At 42.2% G+C, this 24,556-nt stretch overlaps 2 protein-coding genes and 1 non-coding gene across 12 annotated transcripts in view; 2 read left to right on the top strand and 1 right to left on the bottom strand.

Moving 5' to 3' along the window:
- The window catches only part of PILRA (paired immunoglobin like type 2 receptor alpha), a 34,602-nt gene extending 32,780 nt beyond the window's left edge, over positions 1-1,822 (top strand). For 5 of the 6 annotated variants that reach the window (XM_070460331.1, XM_070460328.1, XM_070460327.1 and 2 more), the window contains one exon: positions 62-1,822. In XM_070460331.1, coding sequence (XP_070316432.1) covers positions 62-205 — 144 coding nt within the window. In that variant the 3' untranslated portion in view covers positions 206-1,822. The remainder of the gene's footprint in view (positions 1-61) is intronic. The other variant, XM_070460329.1, reaches the window with a different exon arrangement.
- On the bottom strand, positions 967-24,281 carry ZCWPW1 (zinc finger CW-type and PWWP domain containing 1). Of its 5 annotated transcripts, none has more exons than XM_020909534.2 (17): positions 23,655-24,281; positions 16,160-16,221; positions 15,160-15,410; positions 14,612-14,690; positions 13,678-13,771; positions 13,229-13,386; positions 12,908-13,027; positions 8,216-8,332; positions 7,392-7,512; positions 6,476-6,551; positions 5,964-6,068; positions 4,676-4,759; positions 4,016-4,082; positions 3,504-3,604; positions 2,619-2,679; positions 2,016-2,174; positions 967-1,444 (listed from the first exon to the last, which is right to left on the bottom strand). In XM_020909534.2, the coding sequence occupies exons 2-17, from the start codon at positions 16,185-16,187 to the stop codon at positions 1,137-1,139; spliced, it is 1,929 nt and encodes a 642-aa protein (XP_020765193.2). In that variant the 5' UTR covers positions 16,188-16,221; positions 23,655-24,281; the 3' UTR covers positions 967-1,136. The 5 variants fall into 5 exon arrangements, with proteins under 5 accessions (XP_020765193.2, XP_020765190.2, XP_020765191.2 ...); XM_020909531.2 differs by having other exon boundaries at positions 12,908-13,030; positions 23,655-24,279; XM_020909532.2 differs by having other exon boundaries at positions 12,908-13,030; positions 16,160-16,218; positions 23,655-24,279.
- Positions 8,737-8,839, top strand: LOC139032918 (U6 spliceosomal RNA). Its single transcript, XR_011485556.1, has one exon. It is a non-coding gene; the product is annotated as a U6 spliceosomal RNA (small nuclear RNA).
- Positions 24,282-24,556: the final 275 nt, after the last annotated feature.

Genomic DNA, 24,556 nt, shown 5'->3' with positions numbered 1-24,556 from the left:
CTGAGATGGGACTCCCCCCACTTCAACTGTCTCACTCCCTCCCCTTTCCCTTCTCCCCCAGGATGATGGTGGTGGCAGCGGAGGAGTCCTCTATGCCTCCCTCACCCTCTCTACGTTAAACTCACCAGCAACAGCAGTGCCTCCCTTGCCCCGTCCCCAAGAGGGCCCCCAGGAAGAGACCCTATACTCCGTCTTAAAGGCCTAAGCAGTGGGACGGAGTGGGGACCTCCTTCGAGTCAGCGGTGCACAGGGATCTCAGCTCCTCATAATCTCCCCGGCCAGACGCAGACAGCTCAGAGGCCGGCAGGTGTGGGGCCACCAAGGACCTGAGAGTCACACAGCCCCCACCCCGATTCCCTCTTCACTTCCCCAGCCTTTCACCACAAAAATAAAAGGACCTGTGCAATCTGCCTGAATGCATCTTCGGAGAAAGCTGACATCACCTTCCAACTTCTGTCTTTCCGGAAGTTGATAAAATGAACCATGATAGATAGCTCACACCCAGATCCCTCCCCTGGTACTTCTGTTCAGTGACTGCCTCAGGCCAGAGACAAATAAATCCCCAAACACTGGTAATCAGTCTGGAACCCAAGGTCCGTCCCCCTAATCTAACCCTTCTACTTTCCTTAGGATAATAACTAGCATGTGTCGTGTTCGTGCTTTACGTGCGTGGCCTCATTTCAGCATCATCAGCCACTCTCTATGGCACTGGATGCACCATTTGGGACAGGAAAACAAGAACCAGAATGGTCACAGTGCTTTCCCCGAGGCCAAGTTACCAGTAAGTGGCTGAGGCAGGCTGTGAACCCAGACCTGCCCTCTCGACCTCCTTCTCCTAAGGCTCAGGTGTCATCACCTTCCCAGATCCGTACACTGACAGGTCTTTCACCAGAAGGCACCATGTGCCCAGTGACACGGAGAAGAGGAAGAAGCCAAAAAAGACCAAGTGGTTAGAGACAAACCAAACCAAGTAAACCAGTAACCTGGTTTATTAACATAAACTGCACAACTCTGACTTTAGCCAAGTAAGCTCACAGCCAATGAACAACCCCAACACTTATCAGCTTCTTGGGGATCCTGAGAGGCTCTTCACCCAGGAAGGAGTGACACAGCAGGAAGGAGGCACAAGTCCACAGCTATTCCTCACAGAAGGCCACAGCGAGCTCCCCTGTGTGTGGAGCTCTGTGCTGTGGCTCCTCCCTCTGCTCCAGCTCTTCTCCAACATCTTCCATGAGCTGGTCCACATCCAGGTCACTGGAGGCTCCATCATCAGAAGGGACACTTCCAGCATCCTGGGGTTCAGGCCCTTCTTCCCCCCCAACAAGACAGGCCCCACGAGCAGCTGGTGGGGTCAGGACTTCTGGCACTAGTCTAGCTTCTTTTTCTTCAGATAGGCTGCTTACTGGGGCTTTGCTTTGGGGAGCTTTAAATTTTTTCTTAGGGTCTAAATGGAAAAGTGACAAAACTGAGATTCTTATCGGGTCATCTGTCCTCACCTTGTATAAGTCCAATTCCTAAACCTTCTATTTCCAAAACAATCTCTGGGAAAAGATGACCTTTCTTTATAGAAAGAAAATGGGGTTTGGAATCAGAAAGACTTGGATCCATGGACCTTGAGAAAACTTTAAACCCTTTGAACCTCAGTCTCCTTATCTTTAAAATGGTAAATACCCAGTGACAGAGACACTGAAAGAACTAAAGGGACGGTGTGTAGAAGTATCTACCCAGCCGGCCCACAAAAACACCAATACATGTTACTTCTACCTCCTTACCATTCTTGTGTCCCTGTATGTCCCTGAATAAAATCAAATAATAACCATAAGATGTTTCTACAGTGTGTGTTGTGTTCTGTGATTTAGATGATGCCCTTTTGGCCAAACTTTTGTGTGTTTTTTATTTCATTTTTGTTTTTTCCCCAAAATAATGAAAAGCTGTGGAAGTTTTAAGGAACTATCAAAGGAGGAAACCTGCAGACGTGAGCCTCCCTCCCCACAGTCCCCAAGTCTGCATCTTACCCGGCTGCTCAGGACCTGAATTTCCATGCCCTTTTTTCCTTCCTATTATGGGCACAGGTGGAGGTGCAGGTTCGTTTAACAGAGGTCTCTTTGTTGTTCTCCTTTTCAGGGTCCCATCTTGTCCATCTGCTCCACCGACATCACTCCCAACCCCCAATCCTGAAGGACATTGGTTTATTTCTGAGTGACAGTGTGGCTAGGGTCCACAAACTCCAAACATTCAGTCTTTGCCCTGTGTCTTCTGCTCATTTTCAATCTAGTGAGTCCTTCTGGTTCCTTTCTTTTCCCCCAAATATTTCTTTTCTTTCCCCCTGGGTCTTCTTCTCTTTATAGTTCACCTCAAAACCTGCCTTCTCCAAGAAGTCATCCTTCTTGGCTAAGAATTTAAAATATTCATTCCACCTTTAACCTAAGATTTTGTAATTCAACTCACAGAAGTGAGAAGCTACAGATTCCCTGATCACATTAGCATGAGTCTTGCCCATTTTCTCAGGTTCTGGAGCCGAGAGGTCAGTAAGGCCCAGTCACCTGCAGATCCCTCGCACTTTCTGCTACTTCATTGCCTTAACAGGAACACGTCTCATTTCCAATTATCCTGCTTACCTCTTGCCTTGGGTTTTTTTGTTTGAATTTTGGCTGACTTGGAATTAGGCAAAGTTGGATCCTGAGAAAAATAAAATATAAATGAAGTCATATAATTGTGATTTAATAGAGTAGGATGCTACAGAAATGATGGGTGTACTTAAGGAAGTTCCAGATGCTAATTCTACCCAGTTTGATCTACAGAATCTATCTAACTTCAGTCAAAATCCCAGCAAGTTATTCTGTACCAGTATATGATACCATAATGATGGATACGTGTCACTACACATTTGTCCAAGTCCATAGAATATACACTACCAGGAGAAAATCCTAATGTAAACGATGGACTCTGCATGATTATGATATGTCAATGGACTGAATAGGTTCATCAACTGCAAACAAATGCACCACTCCGGTGGACGATGTTGATAACAGGGGAGACTATACACGTGTGGGGGCAGGAGGTACATGGAAACTCTCTGTACCTTCCTCTCAATTTTACTGCAAACCTAAGACTGCTCTTAAAAAGTCTTTAAAGATGAAAAATATCTATATTTCATATGCCTGAAAAGAGACTAAGGAAATAAAATAATGAATATCCTAAGTGTCCACACAGGGAAGAAAGTAAAGAGAGGCAAACTGCTATTCTGTAAAACTGCTCCAGTAAGAACCAAATAACTATAGTGGGAAATGAGATTATCATCAAAAAATAAGTTCCTAGAGATATGAGGTATTAGAATAACTGAGGACAGAGGCTCTTCTTCCCTGAAGAGTCCTAAGACAGAAAACCAGTCCATCAGGGCTACCCTGATGCAGGTAGAGGACAGCTCCTTAGAAAATACAAATCCATGCTAACCAGATGCCCTAAAGCAATCTCCTCAAAGGAATCCCCAAGATCAATCTTACTGTTTTATCTTGCTCCTCGTCTTCATCCTCCTCCAACTCTGGCTCTTTCTTTTCTTTCTCCAAGGAGGAATCTAAGCTGCTAGCCCCAAAGAGCAGTAAGTCTAGAACAGGAATAGGAAGGAAAGGTTAAATAATTTATCTAATAAAATAGGTGATGAGTTAGTGGAGCTAATCCCAGAAAATCAATCTTCCAACTCTGTCTTTCATATCCAATTCAAAATTTCTCCATAAAATCTGATGCCAGATTATCATGGTTCTACCCTCTTCCAAGTCCTTTCACTAGTCAACATGCACTCTCCCTCCCTCCTCCCTTTTTTCTCCATTCTTCTCACTACCCATGTGTCCATCCATCCATCCTAGACACTTGCTCAACAGCATTTATGTAAAGCCTCCTATTATAGAATCCAGAACTAGGTTGACGGCACTGGATATAAAATAAAAGCTTCAGCAGCTGCCCTCATGAAGGAATCCCTTCCATCCCTCTCTGGTCCTTAGCCTCCTACTTATCCTACCTTTTTCTTCCCCATTAACGGCAGGTCCACTGTATCGGCTCCAGAAACCAAACAAGTTAACCCGCTCCTGAGGGAACCAAGAAACAAAAGCATCATCCACTAGTCTCCCAGGGGCTAGTTTTGCCTCCTGTCTTCAAGGTTTCTAGTTATAGAGTTTGTATTCATACTGCACACCATTTTCACTTGAAACTTCACAGTTTATCTAAATTTTTGTAGAGCTTAACTACTATAGCATGTTATAACATTATACAATATTATTATAACTTCTTCTTCCAGTTTGTTTATAATTCAGTTAATAGCTGGGAAGAGGAAATTAACTGTTTGTTATCCTGCACCCCCTACCCAAAGGCAGGATTTGCGGGTAAAAACTAACCCCACAGAATAAGGTACGTACACCTGAGACCTGAAGTTAAATGGGTGGTGGGATTCCCTCTACCACAAACAGCCTCTGTTCGGACAGAGAAAAAAATTCCATTTGTCCAAGGGTAGAGAAAAGAGTTTAAAGAGTCAAGGGAACTTGGCCTGGGAAGAAAAGACTAGTTCTAGAACTAAGACTGTGTAAGAGGGAAGGAGAGCCAATTTTCTACAGGAGAGACTGTATGACTTGTTTTGCGTCCCAAGTCCCAAAGAGAAGGAGGTATGTGATCTAAACTTTCCCACCTGAATACTGATCTGCTCTGCCTTTTGAGCCATCATCACGGCTAACCCCAGTTTCTGGATGCAGTCCTTATTCTTGCACTTTCTCTGAAATAAAAGAAGATTAGAGTCAGTGATAAACATTAGGGAAGTGACTCCAACCTACTGTTACTCACCAGACATTATCTTTACATTTATTTCTACTTCCTGGTATTGATATGATACTCCTATTCTTAATATTTTGAGCTCAGAAACACAACCCTCCCTTGTACCAAAACAAACCTTTCATCAATTTCTAGCAATATTTTCAACCAACATTTTGGCATCCTCTCCAAAGTAAAGCCCATGGAAATTTGTAAAGGCAAAATTAAAGAAGTTCAGATGACTGCACTTTTAAGCTTTTCACAAGTTTCTTTATATCCAGCTGCTTGACTTAGTACTCATGGCCTGATTATCTAACGTCCCTGAGCTCCTAGGCATTATTGGTAAGGCCCAAAGTGATTATGGGCTTCCCTGGTAGCTCAGCTGGTAAAGAATCTGCCTCAGTGCAGGAGACCCTGGTTCAATTCCGGAGTCAGAAAGAGCCCCTGGAGAAGGGATAGGCAACACACTCCAGTATGCTTGGGCTTCCCTGGTGGCTCAGATTATAAAGAATCTGCCTGCAATGCGGGAGGCCTGGATTCAATTCCTGGAGGCCTGGGTTCAATTCCTGCGCTAGGAAGATCCCCTAGAGAAGGGAATGGCTACCCACTCTAGTATTCTTGCCTGGAGAATTCCAGGAGGAAATATCATTTAGTTACTTCAGTGGTTCTCAACCAGGGGAGACTTTTCTCCCAGAAGACATTTGACAATGTCTAGAAATTTTTTGGTTGTCACAACTAGGGCGAGGGCTACTACTGGCTAGATGCCATTAGAGCCCATGGATGCTGCTAAATATCCTACAACACCTAGGACAGCCCCTCATAATAGAAAATTATCTGACCCAAAATGTCAATAGTGTTGAGACTGAGAAACCCTGAGTTAATCTGTGCCTTCATTTCTATCACACTTGCTTGGGCTAACCTGCAGAAAACCATGGTCTTCATGAAGGCCCTCTATCTGCAGACAGGGAATGAAAATAAGAAAAATCATTTTCCTGTTGCAATCATGGTAGAAAGAAGTGTTCCTCATGAATAACCTCACCCCGGCATACTTGGTCAGACATGCGACTTCCTCCTGGCATAGCTTCCTCCGGGAAAAATCACATTTAATAAAGGGAAGATTTTGCTTCTCAAGTTCCCTATATCACAACTGATCCCTGGAGGTTGCTTACCAGTCCATTTAGCTCCAGGGACAGCTCCTGGAAGTTCTTTAGCATGTTGACTGGGATCCAAGCACGAGAGACTGTTTCTCCAAAAAATGTCACATGGTACTTGGACTGTAATAAAAGATAGCTTTGTTATAGCCTCTTGTCCTTCTTCTTGCTTTGACCTACTAGCCAGGAAAAGGCAGAAGAGCTGAGAATTCACAAGAAAGGAAGTGCTGGGCCTTGTCTGTTCCTTTAAGCCTGACCCATCTATCCCACCTCATTCCATTGTTCTTCCATGCTGACCTCAGATGTCCTAACCAAAGCCTATTTGTCAAAATCACAAATTTCCTAGTAATTAATAAATATTTAATTAGATATTTGTTTGTTTATATATCCATTTGTCACTCTAGCTAAGTATCTGTTTCTGCTTGTGTCTGCTGGCTGTGTCTGTATTTCTAACTCTGTACATCTGTTAGGATGGATTTATTCATTACTTTGCCCTGAGCACTGACCCACCCTGAACCAGGAAAACTCACCGGCAGGGAATCAAGATGAGAAGCAAAGAGAAAATATTCTCCCAGGTCAGGATCAGGTTCTACCATGCCTGGCCACCTGGAGAAGATGGGTGTAGGGGATGGAAGAGAAGGGGTTAGATGAACAGAACACAAACTCATCAATATACATGTACATAAAAGGGCACTGGGCTTCCCTTGTGTCTCACATGGTAAAGAATCCACCTGCAATGCTAAAGACCTGGGTTCGATCCCTGGGTTGGGAAGATCCCCAGGAGGAGGGTATGGCAACCTACACTAGTATTCTTGCCTGGAGAATCCCATGGACAGAGGAGTCTGGTGGGCTACAGTCCACAGGGTTGCAAAGAGTCAGGACACAACTGAAGTGACTTAGCACGTAAAACAGCAGTAGGTTTTGCAAATAAAGGATCCCCAAAATAGACCCCTCTGTCATCCCTCCACAGTGGTCACTACCAAATGACTGAGGTAACTTCCATCAATGTACAAAGAAGCTCAGAATCTTCCTACTAAAGAATATCTTATCTTCTAGACCTCCTGGCAACCCTGAGAACAAAAATCTTCTGACTTGGGATATCTCCAAAGAAGAAACTATTCCACCCTTCCCTTTTTTCTATTTACTTTGTATATCTCTCCTTTCCTAATGTCTAAAAAAATTTCTTAGAGCCACTCATCTCTTTCTACCCATTCAGGGTAGAACTGGCTGACCCTTTTTCCCAGGGAGATACCATGTCCACCATGAAATCTCTAGAAATCACTCTTTCAAAGCCTCCAAGATTAGTACTTTATATTCTCCCTCACCCATCTCTTTCTAGGCAGGTAACATTTCCATCATAAACCCCTTTCATTTTCTTCCCTCTCTGCCTGAATCTACCACTCTCGAGTTTATGAAGGATGCTCTGACTCTACCATGGCACCCTACCAGGGGTAGCCGTATTGCTTGGCCCAGATGATGGATCCTGGGATGTAGGAGGCATAGGCCACATCACTTTCATGACCAGTCCAGGTCTCCTCAGGGATATCACAGCGATTATACTGCAAGTCTGCCAAAAGAGAGGAGGAGTGCAGGGGAAGAAAGCCTTATGAGGTGGAAGTCTGGATGAGGGCAGAGAAGAGGTCAAAGGACATCGTTACGTGCAGCAGGTAGGACCAAAAGGACACCTGGGGGACGGGCTGGAGGGCGAGCAAAGGCTCGTGAAGGAAACGCAGCTAGAGCGAGAAGCAGGGGTGTGGCTCATTACGTTCTGCAGAAAGAGACCCCAGACTTCTACCTGAACCCCGCAGGTCTGACCCTGCTTCCATCTGTGTAACATCATGAAGATAAGTTCTCCAACATTGTTTTCTCACCTGTAAAACAGTTGGGCTAGACTAGATCTTCATAAACTTGTTTAAGTAGTTTCAAACATTCTAGAATTCTAAGCTACTGAATCTCTCTCACTAGCTTTTCCTCATATATCCCATACCACCCCAATACCAAAAGTCTAGTCAGACTTTTGCTCAGAACAATTGTTTAGATTTACTCAGAACAATCATTTAGATTCCAGGACCCTCCCTACTCTTCAGAGTGTCTTCCTCTATCCCTTTTTGCCGAATTCATTCCGAAAAGACAGCAAGATGACCACCTCTCCCCAAACACCAACTACAAGGACCCCTGGAGTTATAGCTATACTTTTGTCATATTTAATCTAAAGCATGAAAGCAGGGAAAGAAAGGAACATAAAAACTGAAAAGAAATTTCCATTTTACCTGTGTTCTGGTCACAGGACCAATTATCTGGGAGGACTGAGGGGTCAATGTTCCCATGTAGCCGCCTCCATTTCTCACAGTTTGGGGAGGAACACTGGACCCAGACTAGACATTGACCTGTCACAGCAAAGAAACCTGAAATAAGAGACTCAAAAATGTTCTTCCTTCTTCGATTTAATTAAAATCAATATACTCCCTGCCACCACCACCTCTGCCAGAAACACACAGCCCTAGAGATCAACTTGTTCAAGCCCTGACTTATAAACAGTAAAACCAAAAGCTTGGAGGAGATAATTGACTGCTAAAGATCAGTCTAAATTGGTGGCAAAGCTGAACTTAGAACCCAGGTCTCACATCCCAGTCTTTCTCCTGAACCATGCTATCATCTCTTCTCCCCCAGGGCAGAAAGGAATGCTTCCTGTATTGACATTTCTTTAAAAGGCTGCCTGGCCTCTTTTTGGCTACTGCCTCATTTCCTGGCTGGCATGTCACTACTAAAAAGTTTTCCTGAAGGACTGTGTGTGCTTCAGCAGCATATAGACTAAAACTGGAGCGATACAAAGAAGATTAGCATGGCCCCTGCACAAGGATGACATGAAAATTCGTGAAGCATTCCATTTTTTTTAGAAAAATGGTACTGAAGAATTTATTTGCAGGGCAACAATGGAGAAACAGACATAAAGAATAGATTTATGGACATGGGGAGAAGAGAGGAGAGGGTGAGATGTATGGGAAGAGTAACATGGAAACTTACATTACCATATATAAAATAGATAGCCAATGGGAATTTGCTGTATGGCTCATGAAACTCAAACAGGGGCTCTGTATCAACCTAGAGGGATGGGATGGGGAGGGAGATGGGAGGGAGTTTTAAAAGGGAGGGGATATATGTATACCTATGGATGATTCATGTTGAGGTTTGACAGAAAACAGCAAAACTCTGTAAAGCAATTATCCTTCAATAAAAAAATTAATTAATTAAAACACAAAAAAAGTTCTTCCGAAGGACTGACCAGCATCTCTTTAGCACACAGCATCCAGAGTTCCTATTTGAATTAACCTGTCTTATTTGAATTAACCTGTCGCCAAATCACCAAGTTGAAGCCTTTGGGACCAAGAGCTCTGAGTTCATCCCTCACCAAAGACAGGTTTAAGCCTACTGTTTCTCAGTCAACTATTTACTTCAGGCCCTGCTCAAAGGACAAACATTCTTTTTATCCATTACATTCCAAACTCTCATCCCCACCTTTCTCTACCCCACATCTTCTAGGCTGACCCAAAGCTCCACACAGCCTCTCCTCTCTCCCTCCCAAACTCTTCCACTATATTCTTTGGAAATGAAAATGAAATTAATATTCTTTGGAATTCCAGGCAAGAGCAACTAAAATCCACGTCTTCAACCTGTTTTCTGAACCTCTGCCTCCTTTTTGAAATCTGGTGATGCTGCCCCAACCCGATCCCACCTGACCCATGCAGCCCTCCAAGCAGAGGCTGTCCTTCTCACATCCCCCAGACCAGAAAGCGGGGTCAGTATCACCCTTACCTCCCATTGACACTTGTAGACCATTACTATCCTCCATTCTATAAAAACACTCCCTCCCTTAAGGTCCATGCCATGAGATTACACTGCCCTCTCATCTCCCTTGCAGTGACAATGCTGGTATCTGGTTCAGTCTTTTCCTTCTCTCTGCCTCCTGCCCTCATAGATTACCATATATCCACAAGGGTAATGTACAAGCGCCCCAAACCTTCTCCTCCATGCCACCTCAGTAGCCCCTTCACCTCAGGAACCCATGCCCATCCTGCATGCCACCCCCCCTCAGTCATCTGCAGGGACCGCACACTCCCCTGAATCACTTATCTAAACTCTTCTCTGATAAAAATGCCCCATCAGTCCACCTTGCTCCAAGAACCCGTAGCAATTTTCACTTTATCTAGATCTCCAATCCACTGGCCCCACCTTCCTCTCAACTAGTAGCAATCTCTTTTCTTCACTCTGTATAGTTACACACATTTGATTTCCTTAGATTCTCTTGCAGACATCACCAACTCCCTTTCCCTCTGTCCTTCCCCCCACTCAGCTGGCAAACACAATTCTGAATGAACCCACTCTTTTTCTGTGCCTACACTCATTCAACTGAGCTTTGCTAGAGAAAATCACTTACCAGGTACACTATATATTCAGTTAACGACATCAACCAATATGTTTCTCTAGTAAGTTCACTCTCCCACTGTCAGTTTACCTTAAATGCTGAAACATCCCACCAAAATCATTCCTCAGAAAAGTAGATGGCTTACATTTGGGTCCTTTCAAAATATCTCATATTATGTATCACTTTCTCAGTTATTTTGAAGAAGTACTGGTTGGGAATGATGTATTAGTTTGAAATGACAGTTGCCACTGACAGTTTTAGATGTTTACAGAGGTGACCTGGCAAGGCTAGAAAAAAAGAGTGGGAGAAAGGGCCAGGGACCATAAAAGAGAACAGAGATCAAGAAAATAAATGGTGGTTGTAAAAATATAAATATTCATAAGAAAATGAGTGGGGGAAAAAAATCATCCTAATGCTATAAAACTAGATATATATGGTTTAGGATGAAATTTCTATGACAGTTTTAAAGACATACAGTTCTTAAAGTTTCCTTTCCAACAACTTAGAAAGAAGAGAATACGTGTTAGAAAACTGTTTGAAGTTCAGATGTGGCGCTGTGTTAATGAAGGCTGATGTCACAGACACAGGTCAAGAGCATTTCAGTTGACCACTAATTTTTGAAACACTAGCTTCCTTGGGTTCTGTGATCCCTCAATCTCCCTTTTCCCCCATCCCCTCCCATTTTTCTGGTAACTCCAGCCTCAGTCTCCAAATTGGGTTCACCTCATTCTCTGTCCAATCTCTAAACTGGAGTCCCAAAGCCTAACCATGGGTCTTCACTCCCATGCTGCACTTTCTCCTGAGGTCAGCTCACCCATATCCTCCATTTGAAACCCATTTTCATACCTGACAACACAGAGATGTATGCCAGTAGCCTCTGTTCTGAGCTCCCAGCTTCTATAGCCACCTTGCTCTTTGGCATCTGTATTTGGAGGTCTCACAAAAATCTCAAACCCAATGAGTCCAAACCCAAATTCTTGATCTTATCCTACAGAACTGCTTTTTACCCACTCCTTTAACACAACTGCTCGAACCCTCTTCTCTCTCTCACTTTCCAATATTCAATTCATCACCAAGTTCTGACAACCTTACCTCCAAAACATATCTTAAAACCATTTGCTTTTCGTCTCCTTCATCATCCTAATCCAAGCCACCAAAATATTTAATCTGAGCACTAACTTCTTAACTGGTCTACTCTTGACTTCTCATACTCCACCCTCCAATTAATTACCAAAAGGATCTGTTTAAAACATCAGTTTGAGGATGTCACTTCCCTGGTTAAAACCCACCAGGGGCTTCCCACTATACTTAAGATGAAATTCTCACTTTGTAACATGGTCTTTGAGCTAGCCACTGCTAACTCCTTGTGAAGGAGAAAACAGACAGAACAGGCTCCATCTTGAAACAGGACTCCACCTTGGGCCGGACTGTGGACTTTGAGCTCTGTGCCCAGTATCTATGGAAACGACAAACCAACTGGAAAACCAGGCCCCTGGAAGGAAGAGCCCCAGGGCTCATACCTAGACTCTCCCTCCCTAAAACAATACCCTAATTGTCTGTGGAACCGAATAGAATCAAACATTCTATTATGTTTGCTGGGGTATGACCAAAGGCCTGTTGATAACTGTCCACTGTTAACTAGGCCTAAGGCATATGAATCAGGGTTAACTTTGTATCTTTCTTTTCCTTTGTTCAGACTAGTTTCAGGGGATTTGGGGAGGTGGGTTTGGGCACATATACTTAGGGTATATAAGGTTTTCACAAAAACTGGTTGGGGTCCTTGGCTAAGGGGAGACTCTGCCTTGGACTCACTGGTGTAACAAACTGCACTCCACTATCTGCACTGGCCTTCTGAGTGAGTTTGTTTCCCGGAACACGTGGCTATAACAGTCACATTTATCTAGAGCCACACTGCAGCCTTGCTTCCCTTGCTCCCTGAATCCCAGTTATACCAGGTTTCTTCTGGCATCCAGAGTAAGCCAAACTTCACCTTATCTAAAACTTTCTCTTACACACTTTAGTTGGCTAACTTCTACTCTTGCTACAGGTTTCAGCTTAAATGTTATTTCCTTCCAAATGCATTCTCTGACTGACCCTATCTTAATGAGATCTCCACCGTTTCCTCTCAGGACATTGTTTTCCTTCCCTTCACAGAACTTAAAGCAAATTTTATTTACTGGATACTTCCTTTCTGCTTCCTACCCCAGGAGCACCCATCTCTCCTCAGCAACTGTAAAAAAAACAGGAAGGGTGGTTCACTGATAGTAAGAGGCCTACACATTCGCTACAATCACAATTCAACCCACAAGCACTGCCAAAAAAACAAACTTCCTCCAACAACTACGGATTACATGACTGAATAACTGAATGAATGAAATAGCTCTCTTTCTTCCTCAGCGCTATATCCTCTCAACAAGTAGCTGTATGAGATAAACTATAGTCTTTGCAGAATTTCCTCTAACATCCTAACGTGTTACCCTTCTCCTCCACCTCCAATTTTCAAGTTCAAGTAGGTTTGTCAAACCATGGCTGAACTTACCAAAACCACTTCCTTCTCCTTTTTGTTGGTCCCTGTCCTGGGAATGATCCTGAATGGTTTCCTTCTGTTGGTCATCCTGTCTGTGCTCATGTCCACTTTGGTCTGTCTCCATTTTCTCATCTTCTGGGAAGATAAAAGAAAAACATTGTAGGGTTAGGAGATGAAGAGAATCTTTGTAGATAGTAAAAGAAGGAAGAAGAATCGCAGGTCATTAGTTTTAAGTCTTGGGCTGAAAATTCTCAGTACACCCACTGTCCCATTCCCTAATTTCATGGAATAAGTACTTGAGCCAGATGTCAAAGTATATCAGATTATACTTACGAGCTTCCTTCTTTCTTTTGCTTAAGGAGAATTTATTGACTTTCTTCTCAGAGGATGCAGAATCTGGCTGGCCTGGCTTAGATATCTTTATCTCAGGGATTATTCCATCTTCCTGAGAGGCTGAAATCTCTAGAATAGGAGGTACCACTACTCTGTCTCTGCAAATAAGATTTTTAATTAAAAGACAGAAAAGGGCAATTTGTAGTACCCCTCTTTTGAAAAAACCCAAGGGTAAAAGGAGGACAGAAGACTTGCAAGTTCTCCATGGCCTCCTGGGATCATTTTATCCATTTACTGGCCTATTTTTCCCAATTCAAGTATCTTTCCTGAGATGAGAGAAATCTACCAAGATATGAAAAACATCTAGATAGAAAGAGAGAGAGATGGATAATCATTTATCAGTATTAAGTCTACCTTGTGATCAACTCGCCACACTGGGATAAACTTACCCATCAGCATTATTATTATCAGAAGTATTAGAAGAAGCAATTCCTGGTTCCTTGTCTAATTGGGTACATCTTGTAGGCTGGGTACAGGAAGTCTCTGAAAAATCAAGGCTAGATTCTGTCCTCCCAAAACAAAATACTATAAGCAGAGAAGCAACTAAAGAAAAGAACTACTCCATTATTTCCAAACTGTAACCTCTCATTAACATATCTCCCATCAGTTGCCTGGAAGAACCTACCTTTAGACTTTTGCGATACCATAGAACTTGCAAGTTTTTTAATTCTCAGGAAAAACCACAAATGTGTATCTTTCTGAAAGCTTTTCCAGATGGATTTGCCTATTCTAGGATAGTCAGGTAATGTTAATTTTGTGTACATAACAGAAATTTTAGGTATCGTCTTTTATATCATTTGTCCCTCAAGCTTTCTCTAAAAGTGGAAGTATACCTAAGAAAAGCTGAAAATGTCAAACCACTGCCCTTCGCCTCAAGACCTTATGGAGGAAGGCTTCAGGGCCTATGCCATAGAGCTTCTTATTCTAAAAATCAAATTCCTGAGCATATGTTAAAACAGTATTGGAAATAGAAATATACAAGAAACAGAAACTAAGGTCTTCAAATCTGGGAAAAATAATTTATCTTTTCTATGAAAATTGTAAACATATAAAAATAAATTTAAATTACATTAAAAAATCTAGATGAGCCTATATTTATATTCTGAAGTCAATGTAATCTACTTTTCTAAAAGTCTATACCTTCTGTCTAAGATGGCTTAGCTATAGTCCTGTTGATAGAAGATGAGTATTTAAAACTATTTTGAAGTCTCATCTAATATTTCCTTATGTAGAAAGATGGAGAGAAGGAGAGGAGCGATTAACTTACTCCACCCTTCAGATAATTTCTTTGCCTAACTGAAATTCTCTCACTAAAAGCCATACCCAAGCACTCCTGGAAGGACTTCCGTAGCACAGTCTGGACAATCTCCTCAAATTCTGCACTGGTAAGAGTTGATTTTTTCTGCAGAGAGACAGGTAGGGGAGAAAAACTGCTCGTCTTTCCCCATTCCTCCTCTCTAGGAAGGAGGAAGCCTCCTTTGGATGAGGCAGCAAGTTCACAAAACTGAGAGCATGAATTCAACCTAAAGATTCAACTACAGATCGCCTGGGAGTAAGAAGTCAAAGAAAAGGAAAACATTGATAGTCTCTACTTCTACTCTTACCTACATCCAACCTCAGCCCCAACCTGCCCAGTATTCCCTGCTAAATGCTTTCATTAAAATATTTTTTACCTCTTTGAGAAGAAAATACACACCCCCACACAAGAAAAAAAAAACTGAAACTACAGGATGAATCTCCCCTGTGGCATTTACTACATTCAAATTTATGTTATAAATATTTAAATATCTTCTGAAATGGAAAGATCCTATTTGCCCAGGCTGGATGATGAGGAGAAACTATCCCACTACAGCCATCCTTTTGATTTTTACCTTTTCTTTCTTTGCTTTCTTGCTGTCTTGAGCCTTTCCTTTTATTTCCTGGCCACTGACTGGACCATTCTCTGTGGGTGTTTTCTCCTTCTTCTTCTCTAACCCGGCCTTTAGCAGGCTTGGCCTGACCTCTGCCTGTGAGGAACTGATCTCCGGGATCTCCTCCTTTGATGAGTTAAGGTTATAGGGCATCGGGCTATGCAATTTTTGTGCAGGTGGGGCAAAGGTATTTTTTTGTCCCTTCCCACATTCTGAAAGAAATTTTGTCAGCAAATGTAATTTGTGAAACATGGAATCTAACACAGAAATTGCCAAACATTGCCCACTGACTCACAATATCAGAATTATCTGGAGAGACCTTTTAACAAATTCAAATTCCTAGACCTCTCCTTACCAAACTTCCCCAGGCCCCCACCTTCTCAACCCTGCCCTAAGATCCTGACAAAGTAGTCTGAAGTGAGACCCAAGAATCTGTAATTTTATAAGGCTATCCAGCTAACTCAGATGCACTTCAGGTTTAGGAATACTGAGTAATTCAAAAGCAATAAAAACAAGTATGCGGAAAACTAAAATATTCAAACATGAAATTTTTAAAATTTGCTTTTTTTTTAAACTTTGTACAAAGTGTTATGGGAAATTAGAGGAAAATTTTAAAAAACTAGTCAAAATCTACAAAGGATGCAATGAAAATTGTACTGATCCTCCCAGGCATAAGAAATCTATCTTTCTTCGGAGCTTCCATAATACTTTGTATCTATGCTGTGGCATTTACCACATTCAAAGTTATTTATAAATATTTAAATGGTTCTTCTCTCCCTACAATCTCATACATTTCTAGAGTAAGACTGTTCAAAGTCAAATATATTTCACTCAAAGTGGCTAGAAAAGCAGTAACTCTAACAAAGTGAACATGAAATACATATGAACTGAGCTTCCCTTTGGTGGGAAAGGTGTCCAGATGACCTAAGACTGAGAAAGAAGAGAATGACTCTTGACTCACTTTCTTTACTCTCCAAGGTTGGCATCATTCAGCTCAGAAGCTACACTTTCTTTATGCCTCTGCTGAAAAAGAAATGAACTGTTATGCTCTGATTGAACAAAATTTATTTTATTGAAGCATAGTTGATTTATAATGTTAATGTCTGCTACACAGCAAAGGGATTCAGTTAAATATATGTGTGTGTGTGTATACACACCCACACAGTACTGATCGAACATGATTTTAAGCTTTCTCCTCTTCTTGCCTTCTTGGGCTCGGGCTCGCTTTGCCTGGGATGCCTAACCTACATTTTCTGCCTTACTGACTACAATTGTACTCCCGGGCAGTGCCGATTACATGCTGGAGGGTAATGAAAGTTGTTCTAAAGATTAGCAACAATCCTTAGTGTTTTAAGTGTTTAGAACTATGTCCAACATGAGGTAGGCACTTATAAGTAGGTGGAAATGACAGTGGTAGTGATTTGTTTAAAAAAAATTCAACTGAGTAAATTTTGAGGATCTTATTGGCTTTATTCAACAACTCATGAATTGGGCAGCATTGAATCTACCAGATGGATAGAAGCTCCAAGGAGCTATACAGCATTAAAACACTTTTACAGGCAGAAGAGATAAGGAACACAGATGTAATACTAGGCAAAAAAGGAAAGAAAGAAAAAGAAAAAAGCAAATTGATTAAACAAGGTTACTTTCCTTTAAGGAATTACTGGGGTCTATCAGGCAGATTACCCAACTAGTGCTGATCAGGCAATTCCTGACTGACTGGTTTAAGATTCCATTTCTGAGAGAGCCAAACTGTAATTAAGTTGTCTTGGTTTAGTGACAAGGGGCTTAGCATAAGCAACCCCATTTGGTGCCTTTTATTAAAACAAGATGTGTTTTTAACAGCCAGAAGTAAAAATAGTAGTAGAGTAGCAGCAGTTGGGTGTAGACAGTCCTGGAGTTAAACAGTGAGATTTTTCTTCAGAGCAATAACCTCTCACAAGGTTCTTCTAAATACTCAAAACAAACACACTGTAGATTCACTTACCTATTTCAGACATCCCTATGCATAGAGAACTCCCCTTTTAACATCACTATAATGTATTATTTTCCTTTTACTTAGATCTTCTAGTCCAATAAATTTCCCAATGTGCTAGATTCTTGTAAAATAAGAATTATTTTATTCATGGCTCAGAAATATTTAGTAACCAGCAGATATTTTTGAACTGTGGTGTTGGAGAAGACTCTTGAGAGTCCCTTGGACAGCAAGGAGATCAAACCAGTCAACCCTAAAGGAAATCCACCCTGAATATTCATTGGAAAGACTGACACTGAAGCTCCAATACTTGGGCCACTTGATGTGAAGAGCCAACTCACTAGAAAAGACTCTGATGCTGGGAAAGTTGAAGGCAAAAGGAGAAGAGGTGGCAGAGGATGAGATATTTGGATAGCATTACCGACTCAATGGACATGAATTTGAGCAAACTCCAAGAGATAGTGGAGGACAGGGAGGCCTGGCATGCTGCAGTCCATGAGGTCACAAAAAGTCAAACACAACTTAGTGACTGAACACAGAGGTCTCCAGAGAAGCTAGTAATAAGAATCTAGCATATTCATTCTATATCCATAGTTTATCTGTAGTTATCTACTCAGATGTGTTCTAAACAACATCCGTACGTTTCATTACTTCTACCAAAATTGTGACTAATAATAAATACACTTACTGGGCACTGACTATAATTTTTGAATATGTCATCTCATTTAATTCTCCCAATAAATCTATGAGATTGATGCCATTTTACACTTGGGGAAATTGACACTTAGAGGGAGTTAGAGATATTAAGTAATTGATAAATGGTAAAATCAGGATTAGAATCTGTCTGATTTATGTTTGTGTCATGAACTGTGCTACAGTACATCCCAGTAGTCTAGTTTAGTAGTTCAGTACTTCACACCCATTTTAACATCACAGCACACATGTAAAGCATCCACTAAAAGTAAACACTGAAACACACAGAAAATATTTCTAGGTATTCTAGGGTAAAAAGACCAGGCTGCTCACAGCCATAGACAACTGAGGGATGGGAGAGGGAGGCCTCCAGCCACACCAAAGGCTGAAGAGGTTAATATCTCTAGCTGTATGTCATTTGTGACCCAGCACAGTGCCAAGACTCATTTTATGATGTTCCAAGAACTTATACATTTTCCAGTTTTCACTTTCTACTACTGATATTATTTCTACCCAGCTGTGGTCTGCCAAAACCTCAGAGTTAATACATGGTAGAGTAAAATGAATCCAGGTCTTTGGCTTCTAAATTCTAATAACATGTCTATTCTTCTCAGTGATCTGATTTCTGGCTGTTGGTTTTGAGTACTTTGAAGGCCTTGGACCTGAAACTCAATCCTTTAACTCTGCTATCTCCCACTATAAAGAGATCCAAGAGGTTTTCCAAGTGGCACAGTGGTAAAGAATCTGCCTGCCAATGCAGGAGAAATCAGTTTAGTCCCTTATCTGGGCAGATCCCACATGCCATGGAGCCATTAAGCCCATGTGCCAGGACTATTGCGCCCGTGCTCCAGAGGGGGGGACACGACTGCGGAGCCCATGCGCTGCAACTACTGAAGCCCCCACACCTCGAGCCTGTGCTCTGCAACAGGAAAAGGCGCTGCAGTGAGAAGCCACAACTAGAGAGTAGCCCCTGCTCATTACAACTAGAGAGAAGTCTGACCAACAACAAAGACAAAGAAACAAAGAAAATGAATGAGTGATAATAAAAAAGAGAGAGATCCAAAAGTTGCATAAAATGGATCTTTGGATTTGTATATTTTTCTCTCTAAAGGGGCTGAAAATTTTATGACCCTCAAATGGTCAACTTTAAGTTGACTCAGTTGCTCAGGGCGTAGAATTCCACCCTCCAGATTCCAAGATGAATTCAAAAGTTACCGGGGACTTGACTTAGTGTGGCCACAGCATGGCTGAATATAAAGTCTTTAAAAATTTTTTTGGTATTTTTCTGCTCCTTTTCTTAATTCCATAAGTGCAAATAATTGATACGTGCTGGTTTGCAGTAATTCTTTTTCGTTTATACTCGTCTAGTGTGTGTGAGTCGTTCAGTTGTGTCTGGCTCTTTGTGACCCCATGGACCATAGCCCGTCAGGCTTCTCTGTCTATGAAATTCTCCTAGCAAGAATCCTGGGGTGGGTTGCCATTCCCTTCTCCAGGGGATCTTCTCAACCCAGGGATCGAACCTGGGTCTCCCACACTGTAGGCAGATTCTTTACCATTTGAGCCACCAGGAAAGCTCAATTTAAGGGGCACATTTTATCACAGTTTCCATCTTAACTTTTCACCACCAACTCCCAAACTTATTTGACAGTGAAAGAAAAAGCAAGTAGGAAATTGGGGGAGAATCACTATAGCAAACTGGTCTCCTTCTTCATGATAGTCCTAAATAGAAGCTACAAATTGTATAAAATTAGGCCATAAAGGGAATAATAATAATAAATGACAAACATATCTTCTCCCAGACTCTAAAATTCCAAAAATGACTATGAGAAGTCCCTATGAAGATAATCAGAATTACAAAACTATACCGAACGAGGACTGCAAAATGAAATTAGTGTACTTGAGATGACAAAATTTTATTTTTTAAAAATGTTCATCTATACAATATGTTTGAGTGTCCATTAACTATCTTTGGAAGAACACACAAGAAACTGACAAAAAAGTCTCAGTGGAGTGGTAACAGGTAGCTGAGGGTGGAAACAAGCTCTCTACTGTAGCCTCTTGTGTAACTCTAGTATTTTATACATAGACTGTCATTTCAAAGTGATTTTTTAATTCTATTTTTAAAATAAAATTTAAAAAAGAGTATTTTGATCAACCTAAAGAGGCAAAATTTTTCCAAGTTAGCTTTAAATCATTATCTAAACCTATACTGACCTCTCTAGGCCAAAGTGTGTTACTGAAGCCCCAACCAACTAGATAAAATTGTGATCACTGCTGAGTTAATAAGATGTAGTAAATATATAAACTTTCCTTATGGCTCAAACAGTAAAGAATTTGCCTGCAGTGCAGGAGACAAAGGAGATGTGGGTTTGATCCTTGGATCAGGAAGATTCCCTGGAGAAGAAAATGGCAACCCACTCCAGTGTTCTTGCCCAGATAATTCCATAGACGGAGAAGCCTGCCAGGCTACAGTCCATAGGGTCCCAAAGAATCAGACATGACTGAGCACGCATGCAGAGTGAGGGTGTGATGAAAAACATTACTTTTAAAGAAAATCTCTATCCTGATCAATAGAGAAGGGAAAGTTTGGAAGTCACTGTCTGATAAGTCTCTGCTCCTCTGTTTCAGATGAAGTATTTTCTTCCACCATAATGAATACTGAAATCCACCTCAGAGACAGTAAGACAATTTTAAAGATAGTTAATAAATATAAAATACCACCAACTTTTATCTGGCCAGCTACGAAATGACTGGGGGCTCTAAACCCAGGAATAACATTTGAGATTTTAGTTTCTCTTTTCTTACCTTAGATGAAAAATATTGGGAAAAAATCCAATAAAGCTTTAAATGTTAAAGTAAAAGAAATTCCATAACCAGATCCTAACTCCTCAACTAACATAAGAAAGAAAGGTGAATAAGGAGGAGGAAATAACTTAGAAGTAATAAAGGGACCCAAGGGAAGGTGAATGAGGTGTTCCAAAAAATAGTTTTCTTTCATTTAGAACACCAAAAATCATCACACTGATTAGAAAATGAAATCACCTAGCTCACCAGATCTCCAACTATTTATCTGTGTTAGGTTTTCTCATATTCTTCAACCAAAACAAGATATCACAACACATTGAATTCAGAAACAGATGAAAATCCAGCTGTTTTCTATTAGGCCAGACATGCGAGAGATGTGCAGAAATGTAAAATAACACCATTCTTCATACTAAATTTTCTTTCACTTAGGAAAATATATTTTCATTTAAATGTTATCTACATTAACATTATGTAAATGGTTTATTATCATCATTTTAAAATTAGTCAATAATTTTTCTCAGTTTAATTTCTAATACTTAAGTATCATTGCACAGGTACAGAGATATAAACCAATCTTTGGAGTCCTTCAAAATTTTTAAGAGTATAAAAGGATTCTCAGAGGACTTCCCTAGAGGTTCAGTGGTTAAGAATCTGCCTGCCAGTGCAGTGGACACAGGATTGATCCCTGGTCTGGGCCCACATACTGTGGGACAACTAAGCCCATACACCAAAGCTGCTGAGCACATGCTCTAGAGCCCAAGAGCCACAACTGCTGAAGCCCAGGTACCCCAGAGCCCATGTTCTGCAACACACGAAGCCACCACAAAGAGAAGCACGTGCATCACAACTGGGGAGTAGCTCCTGCTGCCCCAACTAGAGAAAGCCCACATGCAGAAACAAAGACCCCATGCAGCCAAACAACAACCGCCGAAAAAAACCTTTAAAACATAACTTAAAAATAAATTTTAAAAAAGGATTCCAGGGCTTTCCTGGTGGCTCAGTGGTAAAGAATCTGCCTGCCAATGCAGGAGACTAAGATTCAATCCTTGATCCTGGAAGATCCCAAATGCGGAAGAGCAACTAAGCATTTGCACCACAACTAGCGAGCCTCTGCTCCACAACAAGAGAAGCCCTCTCAGTGAGAAGCCCACACACCACAACTAGAGAGTAGCCTCTGCTCACCACTGCCAGAGAAAAGCCTGTGCAGCAATGAAGATCCAGAACAGACAAAAATAAATAAGTAAATTTAATTTAAAAATAAAGGGATTCCGAGACCAAAATGTTTGAGAACTGACTTAGCTAAATAATTCAGTCTTGTCAATATTTTTCAAAAAGCCTTAATCCTCCTCCTCCCACTCGGAATGTGTTCACAAATTTCTCCCAAGTATCCAATTACTCCCTCTTTATATTGTCCCTGGAATCCTTGGTCTAAGAGGACAAAAATAAACCCTTTAGAATTTCCCTCTAACACAGACTCTGTGAGCCTCAAAAAATTGTATTTAAAAACTATATTTTGAGCAGAGGAAAAAAAAGATCAAGTTTCTATTCTTACTGAGCTGACATTCTAGTGGGAGTAGTTAGACAATGATCAAAACATGTAAATATATATATTGCAAATTTAAAAAAGATTATATATTCAGAGGAAGCACTTTTCTCAGGGTTACTTGAGATGCTGCCTCCCAGGCTTCAGTGCCTCAGTATGTCCACCAAATAAAATATAACTCTCAAAAAAAAAATAAATAACAAGATAAAGACTATATTTAACTCTCCTTTAAGCTGGAGTTGGATTTCTTTTTGTCTTAATGTCTGATGGTATGTAGATTCCTGCTTATTTTCATGCCTCCATCAGTAAGTTTGTTCTTTCTTCCTTCCTTCTCTCATGTGAGTGCAGCAAGCATGATTCTAAACTTTTAACAAGACAAAAGGAAAAAACTGATCCCAGCTACCCTTATTACCTATACTAGGCTGCCTAACAAGACATTTGGGGCTTCCCTGATGGCTCAGTGGTAAAGAACCCACCTGCCAATGCAGGTGAGGTGAGTTGATTCCTGGGTCGGGAAGATCCCCTGGAAATGGAAATGGCAACCCACTATCCTTTGGGTATCCTTCCAGATCCTTGCGGGGGAACTCCCACGGGCAGAGAAGCCTGGCAGACTACAGTTCATGGGGTTGCAAAAAAGTCTGACACAACTTAGCAGTGAAACAAGACATTTACTGTCATAACTACTTGAAGTAAAACCTTTTATGGAATCTCATAAATTAATGGTGACTAAAGCTTAAAGTTCAGGGAGTGCAAGGAAGCAGAGAGACACGGCCAATTATCACCAAGACAGACTCTTTAGTACCCTGATCTTGGTTCAGACCCTTTCTATCTAACCGCTGAAAAGCTTCCACACGTGCCTGGAATAATGCCAACCTCAAACAAGCCATTTTGTGTTGCTTTCCAAGGGGCCATGCCCATGAACTCCCAGACCACTGCACCACTTCCCCTCAAAGAGTGCCAAGATTTGGAACAATAAAAGACCTAATCTCACTTTTCTCACTTTTAAAACCAGAGGGAAGAACTTGGAGACAACCACATTTTTTCTCTTTCCTTACCAATTCTCTCTTAAAAGCACAGCACTTCAGACCGGAGGTACCACAGGGCAAAAAGCCCATGACTCCTCTCTAAGGGTAAAACAGCGGCTCTCTAACCTCTCCTCTCCATCAACAACCCCCCCATGAGACAATTTCCCCTCAGCTCCCCCTCCCCATTCCCACCCCCAACCCACGGAGCACCAGGATCCTCATTCTCGCTCAGCTCGACATTGCCCACCATAATACTGAGGTAGTTTTGGTTTTCTCTTAGGAGCAAGTCTGCGGTTAGACACTCTGATGAGAGGGCTAAGACATCACCCTGAGGAGAAAACTTTTCCTCGGGCGACAGGTGCCAAGACTGGCCAAGCCTAGAGCCTTCAGGTGCAAGCGGAAAAACACCAACTACCTTCTGGTGCGTAGAGGACCTAAGGGTGAGGAGCAGACATTGCAGCAATTCTACCAGCCGCGCGAACCTCCAACCAGCTTTCCCGCCACCAAGGAAAGGCGCGAGGCCACTCACAAGCTCCACCTCCTCCGGCGGCGTGCTCGAAGGGCTAATGCGCATGCGCAGTTGGAGGCCGTTTCTGCGTTTGCGCAGCAGTTATTGCCGCCATCTTCCAACCGAATACCCCGTAAAACTACAAATCCCATAATCCCCGTTGGCCTCGCTTTTTTTTTTTTTAGGTGGCAGCCGTAGCGCCTGATGTTTAAAGATGCACATCTTCCTTTTGCTGACTTCTCTCTCTGCCCCAGACTGCCTTTTCCATCCTCTTTTCGTGCCCTCATTCGCATTCTTCTTAGTATCCTTCATCCCCTTATTTTGATATTTTATTTGAGATCTATCCTTAACCCCATTCTCGCCTCTTCCTTTTCTCAGCCACAGGACCCGCACCCCAAGCGCTGTTGGCAAGGAGATCAAGCCACCAAACACCCAGTGGGAAGGCCGTCCAGTAGCTTCTTCCCCATAGGCTAAGGCAGGGAGCCCCCAAAGCGGACCGAAATCTCTTCCCCGCCCACATTCGTTTTTATATAAGGCGGCCCGGAGCCGCAGCGTGTGCTCGGGAAAGCCTGCGTGCGGAGTGGGGGGTGGGGGGGCGGCGGTGCTGGGTGTACTGCTGCTATTGGCAGCTGTAGTGGGCGTCGGATAGCTGTCCGCGGGCTGGGGAGGGGCTCGTGCGCAAGCGTCGGGTGGTGGGCGGAGGCGTTGGTGTTCGGGAGGTGGGTGTGGAGGCGGAGAGGAGGGCGTGGTGTCCCCAGGTGATCGCGATTGGGGGTACAGCAGAGGAGCGAGAGAACGACGCGGCCGTT

Source organism: Odocoileus virginianus, chromosome 33 (genome assembly GCF_023699985.2).
Source record: "Odocoileus virginianus isolate 20LAN1187 ecotype Illinois chromosome 33, Ovbor_1.2, whole genome shotgun sequence".
Classification (NCBI taxonomy): domain Eukaryota; kingdom Metazoa; phylum Chordata; class Mammalia; order Artiodactyla; family Cervidae; genus Odocoileus; species Odocoileus virginianus.
The sequence above is the reverse complement of the archived record's forward strand: the minus strand, read 5'-3'. Positions and strand labels throughout refer to the sequence as shown.